The 11,483-nt window shown below is 40.3% G+C and overlaps 1 protein-coding gene across 4 annotated transcripts in view; it reads left to right on the forward strand.

Moving 5' to 3' along the window:
- The window catches only part of TAB2 (TGF-beta activated kinase 1 (MAP3K7) binding protein 2), a 115,602-nt gene that overhangs the window by 100,574 nt on the left and 3,545 nt on the right, over positions 1-11,483 (forward strand). For all 4 annotated transcript variants that reach the window (XM_090041167.1, XM_090041161.1, XM_090041154.1 and 1 more), the window contains 3 exons: positions 6,812-6,972; positions 7,742-7,835; positions 9,194-9,274. In XM_090041167.1, coding sequence (XP_089897293.1) covers positions 6,812-6,972; positions 7,742-7,835; positions 9,194-9,274 — 336 coding nt within the window. The remainder of the gene's footprint in view (positions 1-6,811; positions 6,973-7,741; positions 7,836-9,193; positions 9,275-11,483) is intronic.

Raw genomic sequence — 11,483 nt, forward strand, 5'->3', positions numbered from 1 at the left:
GCTGGACCTGATGATCTTGCATGGTTCCTTCCAGCCCCTTACAATCTATAAATCTAGTTTTCAAATGTAGCTGGTCTCAAGATAATTGTGCAGTTAACCAGTTAATTGCATGGTATCTGTAATGGCCTCAAGGTGACACTGTCTGCCCATCCCAGCCTTAAACTCTTGATCTTTAGCCTAATGTGTATCTAGGGTGCTTATAGTATATTACCTCTCCCTATGCTGCCTTTTTCCAGTGTGATCTCCTACTTGGAAACAAGTACACTATATGGTGTTAGCGAAACAGTCTGGTGCATGGGTTGCTCAACCCCTGACTGGCAGAGCCATATAATTCAGCCCACAGATCTGGACATTGGCTGTGGGGAATAGTGGCAATGTTAATTGCCAAATTAACCCTGCTGCCAAATTTCCAGCCCCCATGTAACAGGATGGGCCCTAGCCATGCTGCGCCCACACAGAAGAATCAGGCCCTGTTCCCATGTGGTTGGGTCAAGCCAAAGCAGTCATAGAGAAACAGCCTTGGTGGGGCCCAGTGCTGCTGCATCAGGGCCTGGCCTGGCCAGACCAGCACTGCACACTGGATCAGGCCTACAGACTGAATCCAGCCCACAAATGGACCTGGTACTGTTCATCTGCCCTTCAGGGAAAAAAAAAAGTTCGGCATCAGTGGTCTGTTGGAACATACAGCTGCAGATTTTGGAGCTGTGGTGGGCACAGAAAAAATAGCAGGTTTTAGGAATGCATAAGGGTCTGTATGGCTCATATGTCAACAACCCCGTAAGGACTGGAGGAGCCAAGCTGAGGGTATCACAGTCAAGCTAAGACTATCACAGGCTGATAGTCCAGGGGTTTTTGAAGATTTCAACTAGTGAAGTTTTGTAAGCCTGTGAAGTTTTATTCATTCTGGATCAATAGAAGTTTTATTAGTTTGGCAGGACATTTTTCAAAATGTCATTTTCTATATGCGCTTAACATGCCCAGTCCCCCTCATAGCTGTACGCCATTGGAACTCGCATAAGGCTTATCCATGGAGCTACTGAACATGTTCCAATCTAACTGCCGTTAACCAAGCTGAATTTTTTCATTCAGTTTCCCTTGCCAACAGTTATTAACACTAAAAATGAGAAAAGGACTACCTGTCCTCAGGTGTCTGTGATGTACTTCCATTGAAGCCCAGGTGGAGGCAGTGGTCTGACTTGAATGTGAAGGGGTATGGTGAAGATGGAATTAAGGTATATTTAATCATATTAATTTTTTTAATGTAGATTTTCATATGGTCTGAATCTCTTTCTTCAGTATGGTGTCTGACTGGCTTTAACTTGTGAAAACTTACTCTTTCTGGAGTTGTCAGTCTCTTTGATCGCATAGCCCCGATTCATCTCAAGATGGTCTCAGTATATGTGATTACCAAGGGCTCTGTCTAGAAGGAGGAAATCTAGTATGTGATTTTGAATTAAAGACTGTCACATTGTATCAGTGTGCATAGACTTATGAGAAAACTGCAAATTGGGTTGTCTTCTCACAGATTTTTTCCGTCAAGTTAGCTATTTTAAATTAATACACTTTTCCCCTAATATAGCAAAGTTGAGGTTTTTGTGACTTGGCTTTGATCCCATGTGAAATCAGTAGTCAAGTCATAAATTTGAACCCAGGTCTCCAGTATCTCATTTCTGTGTGTAAGCCAAAAGACTCCGCTTCCCTCAAAGTCTCATAAAGCCAGGATGTTTTCTAAACAGACCTCAAAATGATATATGCTTTAAGAAAATCTAACTTAAGAGCCTTATCCAATATGATATGGGAGGCCTGTTGGTCCTCATTGGTTGTTTTAACACAAGGCTTTTTTTCTTTTTGAAATCTCTCATTCTGGGAACACCAGGGGTGATTTATTCCCAGGACAGATCAACTTTATAAGATTAATTTCAGCTGGTAATGGGGGTAAACAGAGCCCTTCACTCATATAACAAATCCAAATTCTGTCCATACCTTTTCAGAAATGCCTAGGTAATATTTCAGTAAGCTTACTAGCAATATGTTGCTCTGTGGGGAAGAGAAAGATGAACTGCTCCCCCCGCCCCCAGGGTAGCAGCATGAGATCATAGTTGATAGATACTTCTCTGCATTTCATAGGCTTCACATTTACTTAAAGAGGGGGCCGTTATGCAGTAAGAGACCATGTAAAAACTTGTATGGAAAAAAATTGTGCAAATGTTGAGAGTAAAAAGGTAATTGGGAAGGAGAAGCTGTTTTTGAGGACTTTGTTGAAATGACCCCAGGTTTGCAACAAACTCTTTCCCACAACTTCAAATGCTAAAGCAAGTTTTAAACCATTTTTTGTATGAATGTGAATTTTTTAAGTCTGAAAACTATGATAATGTCAAAAGTAACTACACAGCTTGGGATGGCAGCCCAGGTGGTTGTCTCAATGTTCTCAAGGCGAAGAGGCAAGACAATTGGTTAGATACCTAAAGTGTTTATATACTAATGTGAGAAGTATGGGGAATAAACAGGAAGAATTGGCAGTCCTAGTACAGTCGAATAATTAGGTACTTCGGGATCATGGAGATGTGGTGGGATAGTTCACATGACTGGAGTACAGTCATAAATGGGTATTACTTATTCAGGAAGGACGGGCAAGGGGAAAAAGAAGGAGGTGTCGTATTTATAAAGGCGACGTACACATATTCTGAGGTGTAGTATGAAGTGAAAGGTAGGCTCGTTGAAAGCCTCTGGATAAAGGTCAGAGGGAAGAACAGCAGGATATCTGGTAGGAGCCTACTACAGGCCACCAAACGAGGAGGAGGTGGACAAGACCTTCTTTTAAACAATTGATTACAGCTTCTGAATCATGGAGCCTGGTTCTCATGGGGGCTTTAACTACTGTGGCATCTACTGGGAGGAAAACATAGCAGTGCATAAAAAAGCAGCTCAGCAACTTCTTGCAGTATGTTGGGGATAACTTTTGGCACAGGTAGTAGAGGCCAACTAGGAAGGAAGCTCTTCTCAACTTGCTACTCATGAACAGAGAGGAATTGGTTGAGAATATAAAGGTGGAAGGCCACTTGTATGGCCGTGACCACAAAACGATAGAGTTTAAGATTGTGAAGGCAGGCAGCTGACTCCAAAAAAGCAGGGTTTAACAGACTCAGGGAACTGGTAGACATCATCCCCTGGGAAGAAAGTTGAAGAGGAGAAAGAGTTCAGGAGAGCTGGCTGTACTTTAAGGAGGCCTTTTTAAGGTTCTCCAGATATGATGAAAGAATGGGAAGGGCAACAGGAGGCCAGCCTGGCTAGACAGCAGTCTCTTCAATGACTTGAAATTCAAAAAGGAATCCTACAAAAAGTGGCAACTTGGTCATGGTACTAGGGAAGAGCATAAGAGTGTCACATGGGCATACAGGAAAAAAATTAGGAAGTCTGAGGCATGTTTTGAGATGCAGCTGGCAAAGGACATAAGGCAGTAAAAAGGGGATTCTACAAATATGTCAAAAGGAAGAGGAAGACTAAAGAAACCATAGTTCCCTTACTGAATGCAGAAGACAGTATAATTACAGATGATTCAGAAAAGCCTGAAGTTATCTAATGCCTTTTATTTCAGTGTTCAGAAAATTAGGGGCAACTACCAGATGATGAGTATGGTTAGCAGCAAAGATAGTGAAGGAGACAAATAGCCTGGAGCGGTGGTTCTCAAACTTTTTTCACAGACCACTTGAAAATTGCTGTGGGTCTTGACTGACCACTTAATTTTTTTTTGTTCTACAAATCAAAGCACACAACTCATATTTTAATATCAGTAGTCTTACTTTACAAATACAGATATTCTCGATTGTTCCACAGCCTTTCTGCAGACCACCTGAATGGAGCTCATGGAGCAGTGGTGGTCTGTGGGCCAGTTTGAGAACCTCTGGCCTAGAATAATGGAAGAATGCTTAGAGAAGCTAGATGCTTTCAAGTCATTAGGTCCAGATGGGATGCACCCTAGGGTACTGAAGGTGGTGGCTGAAGTAATTTCAAAGCCATTAGCTAATCCTCTGAGAGTTCCTGGAGGTCATGGAGCCCTTGAATGATTGGAAAAGGGCAAATGTAGGCCCATCTTTAGGAAAGGGAAGAAGGAAGTCTGGGAATTTCAGACCAGTCAGGCTGACCTTAATATCTAAAAATATTATGGAGCAAGTCCTCAAAGAATCTGTTGTGAAGCACCTAGGGAAAAACAAAGTGATCAGGAAGAGCCAACGTGGATTCACCAAGACCAAAGTCATGCCTGTCCAACCTGATTTCCTTCTGTGGTGAAAGGCTCCATGGTTAGTAGGAGAGCCATTGATATGATTATACCTTGACTTTAGCAAGGCTTTTGACAGTCTCACATTCTTATTAACAAGCTAACAAAACACAGACTAGAGGGAAGCACTAAAAAATGGATACAAACCTGGCTGGATCATTATTCTCAAAGGAGTCATCCGTGGCTCAGTGTTTAATTGGGAGGGAGGTATCAAATCTCTTATGGGTCTCATAATATTCAACATCTTCATTAATGGTTTGGATATTTGGAGTGCACGCTCTGCAAGCATACATATGGCACCAAGTTCAATGCAGTTGTAGACATTTGGAGGGCAGGGCTGAGATCCAAAATGACTTGGATAGACTGGAATAACGATCTACAATCAACAAGTGGAAATTCCTGCACTTGCAATGGACTAATAGCATGCACAAACACAACCTGGGAAATGACTGATTAGAATGCAGTATTGCAGAGAATGACCTAGGGGTTAAATTGGTGAGAGAACCAGTGTTTTAGACTGAGCCCCACTGGGTAGTGTGGTTTTCTTTAATCTTTACTAACCTATAGAGTTGCTTCTGGGAACCCCATAAGATTGGGTCCCTAATATAGTCCATGGCCCATTGTGACGTGTTTATAAAACTTATCTAAAAAGGTTACATGAACATATAGTCTCAAATAGTATATAAGTTATAAACCATATTTCATGATGATATCTTTGAGTTGTAACATAAATTAAAACTATTTTTTATAGGTTTATTTTTTAAATCTTAAAAATACAAAATATGATTACATAGAAAAAAATCTGATTTAAATAAAAACATCCGATTTTAAAAAATTGATTTTTATCCATCCTAATCTCCATCATTGGATATTTTCAAGAGTAGGTTGGACAGATGCCTGGCTGTGGTGGTTAATCAGGACTGGATCCTGCCTTGAACAGGGGTTTGGACTGGATGATGTTGTGAGGTTCCTTCCAGCCAGCCCTACTTTACTGTGATCTTGTGAACTTGTATGATATAAAAATGATATTGCAACCTTAACTGGAGTGCCATTGTGGCTGGTTCATGCCTTGTGTCTAAGGTGGTCTTAAACAAGTCTGTCTGTTGGACTAGAGAAATTGAAGCAGCTGTTGTTTGGCGTTCCTTCAGTACATTTTTACAGCTTATTATGTAAGGACAAGACTGAATTGTGTTGGGGCCTCATGTTGCTTGATACTGTGCATTCCCTTTGCAGAGTTACTTGAACGATTTAGTTGCAATGGGCAGCATATGCTTTCTTCACCAACCCTGACTAGGTAGTCTTATTGCTATTTGCTAATAAAACTGTCAGAATAAATATAATATTTCAAATGTAGCCATACTTTCTATAAAGTGTCCCAGTTCAGATGACAAGGTTCTTTGGGTGAATCTGATATCTTTTCTTAGACCAAGTTGGTCTAATAAAATATATTAGATTCACCCAAAGAACCTTGTCTGCCTGTGTCCTTAGACCAACATGGCTACAACCTATACCCCAATTCAGATGAAGCTTTTAGCTGCCTAGTACATGAACCAGTATTTCTTATATATGTTGTATATTTCATTGTTCCTTTTTCTGCTGTGAGTAGTGAAGCAAAATCACATGAATAAGTAAGTGGTTCTTGTTTGGATGAATGGCTGGGTTGTGAAATATTTTGGTAAAGTTTAATATGCCATATACTTAATACTTTGCCAACTTTAAAACGGCCATCAATCTATTGAATATGCTGCAAATTTCTAAGATGCTATTCTGCTTTTAAAATGCTCTGACCTAACTACTAACTTGACTGTTTTTATAGCAGACCATTTTTCTTGTGATAGGACACTAAACATCAGAAATCAGGAGCTGAAAATAATGGTTCTAAGCTATAAGTTAGAAATAAATTTAATGTGTCGTATTTGCTATAATTATTATATGATGCACAGCAATATTTCTTGTGGATTTTCAGATTTTTTTAATCCAGTTTCACTTCCCTCTTAATAAAATACCTGGATGGTTTGTTTAATCTACGGCATGCCATTAAGTTGCATTTATACTGATATACAGTGAAGAAAAGCTTGTAGGAGAAGCATTCTTTTTTATCTTCTTCATATAGTATATTGCCAGAATAATATTTGGCACATGTCTAGTTCAGAGAGATTTGTTGCTAGGTCTTTTATTCTTTCATGAAGAGCTTAATCTTTAGGTTTTTCTAAAAGCTTGTTTTCACAGCGTGTAATTTTAAGCTAATATTTTAATTGTGTCCTGTTATATTGTTATATAACAATAAGATATATTGTTTAGATTTTTCTTTCTGATGTGATATTTTAATAAAGATACTTGATTCGTGTTTTACACACAGTTATACTGGCATATGTGGTCTCTTATGGCAAAGGTTTTCCTGTGAAGAGCATGAAATAGCATTCTTACAGCATTTTTTGTTTACATTTTTCACAGGAGACATTAACTTTCATCTTTATCAAATGTTGCTTTATGGAGGAAAATAAATTAGGTAAAATGGGACTTTATGTATTGCAGCTTTACTGATACACCAGAAGGCCAGGATGGAACGACTTCAACGAGAACTCGAGATTCAAAAGAAAAAGCTGGATAAACTAAAAACAGAAGTTAATGAAATGGAGAATAATTTAACACGAAGGCGCCCGGAAAGATCGAATTCTGTTTCGCAAATTCCTTCTGTAAGTCAAAACCTCTGGAGGCTGCACAATTGAAAATCATAAGCGTGATCCATCAAATGGCACGGTTTTTTCATTTAATGGCACTTTCTATTCCAGTCTGTGTATTGACTGGAATAGCCCATTCTATCTGGGCTTAAACCAGTAACCACCATGGTTCAAAGAGCAAGCATTATGCTCCAGGTAGCAAGAACCACTAAATTGGAAGCTGTGTTCTGTGCTAACCAATCTTTCTCAGTGGCTTTCAAAGGGAGCCCCAAGGAGAATGTATTCTAATAATCCATTCTGGAGGTCTGAAAGTCATGAATAATTAGTTTCAGCCTACAGTCTCAGATTCATAGCACAGCTTCCATCACCAGCACTCCAGCCACCTCCTCTCGTGGTTCATCTGTCTCTTGTCATGGTACACCGAGGTAATCTCTGAGAATAATCCAAAAGGAGGTGATGTTTTGGAGCCAGCATATCAGATGTCTGGGGCCAAAGATGGTTTGTCCAGCCATCAGTTCATTGGAAAAGTGAATGTATAGTAACTCAAATCTGAAACCAACCAATCAATTTTTAGACTAAAAAGCAGCAGGAGTTAAATGAAGCCTTTGCACTTTTGTGAGCACCTGTGATTCTCTTGCTGTTGGCCTGAAAGAGGCAGCAATCAGACCTTAATGAGGGGTGACCATTGCATTTCCAATCCAAAAATAAGTGTAAATGTGTATCCACCTGACTGATGATGATGAAATTGGAAAATCCAGTCTAACAGGCAGATTTATTTTTTCAGCTGGAAGAGATGCAACAGTTAAGAAGTTGTAACAGACAACTGCAGATAGACATAGATTGTCTAACCAAAGAAATTGATCTTTTTCAAGCAAGAGGTATAGTATGTTCTCTCAGTGCATCAATATTCCTGGCTTATATTTTCTTTCCCCACCTTCCGCCTTTCAAAATGAATATGTCAAAAAGCAGGCTAAGTTATAATTGGTGAACATTAATTGCTTGTGTAATCATCACATTAATAGAATAAAATATAGTTACAAAAGTGATATAATTCCAGTCCTTTGTTTTTTGTTGGCTTTATTTCTCTAATACCACCTCATTCATCTTCCTACTCCCCCTTGCCCTAAAAAATCTGGGGTTGAAATTTATAACATGCTTGGCATACATTTAGAAGGAAATTCTTTCATAAAGTTGGAAAAAATGTGGTTGGCTACTTTTGAGTTATTAGAGAATGAAGAATGATCTCTTGAGTATGTGGCCATGAATTTATGTTTTTTTCACTTCCTAATCTCACCTCTTCAAGGAATTAAAATTGTGCTTCAGATTTGCCTCCACTATGCTTCCTTTTTCCTCCTTCCTCATCTGCAGGAACATGTAGTGTATTTTTTTTCTCCTTCTCATGTTTCTGGATTCTTTGGTCATGGAGAAACTAAGCTTGTTACCTGCAGGTAAGAAGAAAGAAAACAGAGCTATAGCGAAGACTGTAGCAAAGTCTTCAGCCTCTGAGTGTAGTTGAGAAACAGAAGAAGAGAAGATGGCTGGCCATGCTGACATCTGAAACATTAAATCAGATTTCTTGGTAAAATAGCTTCACTTTGATCTGCTTGGATGTTAGAACAGATTTGCTTAAGGACCTGTAACGCTATAAAGATTGGCATTTGAAAGACCATATTTTGCATATAGGCTATGGTTCAAAGGGCACTGCATGCAAATTTTTTATTTAAAGATAAGATTAAAAACAAAAAGTACTTGTGAAGCTCAGCTTAATCTCATGAAATCATGGAATTTGATTTCAGTGGTTCCTGTATGAACAGCTCAGAAATGCATTGTGTGGCTAAATGCGTTTCACTGTACAGATAATGAGTTCACAGCTTCTGTATATGTAATTGTTAAATCTAAATATATCTAATGTTTATTTTGGATGGTGGTATTCATTGTTATTTTTAAAAGAAGTATATTGGAGGCAGGTGAAAGTCACAAATATGTTTTTAAGTAGAACATTTAAATCTATTATAAGAGTTCAGTCTGTCAGCTGGAGTTGGGGACGAGTCGGGATTTGTGACTTACCCTGTCATGGGCACCAGTAACATCTCACTCAGACCTGCATTGATTGACATGTTGAAAGGTGCTAATGGAGTGCATGGCATTAATAATCTTTTAACAGTTGTAGGAAATTAATTATTATTTTCTCTCAACAGCATTTTAAAAACTGTCTGTTCCTTTTTTTTTTCTTTAGGACCACATTTTAATCCCAGCGCTATTCATAATTTTTATGACAATATTGGATTTTTAGGTCCTGTGCCACCAAAACCCAAAGGTATTGTATTTATTAAATCTGGATTTTATTCTAGTTTAAGCACAATTGCACTGTAATCCTGTTTCATTTATAGCACCTGAAGTACAAGGAACCAGAATATTTGTTACATATCTACCAACGTCTAGAAGTAGGGGTAGATTTTCCTGTCTCTAGACCAGTGAAAGATAAATGCATTGTAGACGTGACACAATTCCTTTTTTCTGGAAGGTCAACTAACTCATCAGCAACCATACTTCCAGCCTATTAATGAGCTGAATGTGTAGCCTGAGGCCTGGTGACAGAAATATAGAAAAGAGGGTAAGATTAAGTGGTTTATAGTAAAAACAGACATGTTTGGATAGGATAGTGACACTTGCTGAGTAAGCTGGGTATCAGATATTATTCAGAATATGTATTGGGGCTTAATAGCCTTCAGGTATGTGTTAAAACATTTATTCCAATAATTTCAAATTACTACGGGCTTCTCATTTTTAAAGATATTTATAACATTTATCATTTAAGATCTATTTTCCAAGAGAAAACACATGAAATCTGGGTTGGGAAACACCTTTCTACAATGAGTTATAAAGAGAGAGTGCACGTTAGTAATTCCTAATGGTTAGAATGAAACTACAACTTTCCAGTCTGCCAGGTCTGAAATAATAATAAGAGGTGGTGTATTTCCAGGAGCTGAAAACCCAAGTCTCTGAGTTAGTATAGTAAGCTGTTTTTCTGTATTTAAATATTTTTGGGTGTATTTTAAATTCAGTTTAACGTCTCTTTAATTCTGTAGTAGTCGGGATACAAGGGTAAGTTTGTAGTTCTGGCTAAAAGAAGGGCAGGGGCAGACAAGGAATTTCTGTGGACAGATTTGAAGGCATTTTATCTAGAAACTGTGTTAGTAAGTTTGGCAGTTCCTGAATCTGATTTTTTTCAAGTATTTTATTAAATAGTTTAAGAAATATTTGCAATATCCAAACTCCTGTCCAGTATCTCAATCTAATTAGTATTAAACAAACAGAGTCCAGAGGAAACTAACAAAGATAAGGAAGCATGTATGTAAAGCCTGAAATAGGTTTGTTTAGTTCAAGAAAGTAAATATTGCAGTGGGAGGAAAAGTATGGGGGAAACAAACAACTTTCCAACATGGAAAAATGTCATGAAGAAGAAAGTTCATGTGAACTAGGGGTATGACAAAAATTGACTTAATTTTTAGTAAGTATGTTTGAAGATAAATACAGTAAAATCCCTGTTATCTGGGATTTTACTAACTGGCACACTCTACTAAGTGGAATGTCTGGCTGGATGGGGTGGGGGAGCTCGCATGCACCGGTCACTACCCCGCGCTGCTCTCTGTGCCGCTGCCACCACCATCCACTACCCAGTGTTGCTGTTGCTCAGCATGCAGCTGCCGTCCCCCGCACCGCCTCCCAGGCACCACATGTAGCTGCCACACCCCACTCTGCGTTATCTGAAAACACCTGCTGGGTTATTTCAGATAACCAGAAATATCAATATATTATAAAAGCTCTAATCTTTCGGTCTATCTATTCATAATGCTTTTTTCGTGCTCTGGTGGTCTGACAAACAGCCAATCAGAGTGCAAAGAAGCATTCGGACAGGAGGCAGCAAAGTGCTGCCATGATGGTGGGGACACGGGACGGAGTGGGGGGTTCCCCCCACCCTGCTCCCTGGAGGCAGTGGTAATGGAGAGAACAGCAGCACTGGCCTTGCCCTCCCCCCTCTCCCCAACTCCCTGCAGATGGCAACAATGGAGTGGGGGGGGTGACGCCACCGGAGCTGACCTCATCCCGCTTGCTCCTTGGAGGTGGCGGCGAAGGCAGCGGCATGTGGGGAGTGGGATTGGGATGCTGCAGGGAGGCAAGGCCGCTGTTACTGGTCTTGGCCCACCTCTCCTTGCTTCTGTCATCTCTGCCTGCAGGGCCGATGTGGCAGCGGTGGGGGGAAGAGCAGGCCAGATGTGGGTGGGGGGAGGATCGGGCGCACTGTGGCAGTGGGGGAAGGGGAGGAGTGGGCTCAGCCCCAACGTGAGCAGGCCAAAGGCGGGGGAAAAGCCAGTCTGCTGTGGCAGCTGAGGGGGAGGAGCGGGCCCAGCCTGGCCAGGCCTGACATGGCAGTGGCATGGGCAGGGGAGGAGCAGGCCGCCTCCCCCTCTCGGGCCCAGGGCCCACTCCTCCCCTACCCCCACATCAGCCCTGAGCTCACTGCT

The sequence above is a fragment of the Crocodylus siamensis genome, chromosome 1, assembly GCF_052110815.1.
Source record: "Crocodylus siamensis isolate JL-2025a chromosome 1, ASM5211081v1, whole genome shotgun sequence".
NCBI classification, from domain to species: domain Eukaryota; kingdom Metazoa; phylum Chordata; order Crocodylia; family Crocodylidae; genus Crocodylus; species Crocodylus siamensis.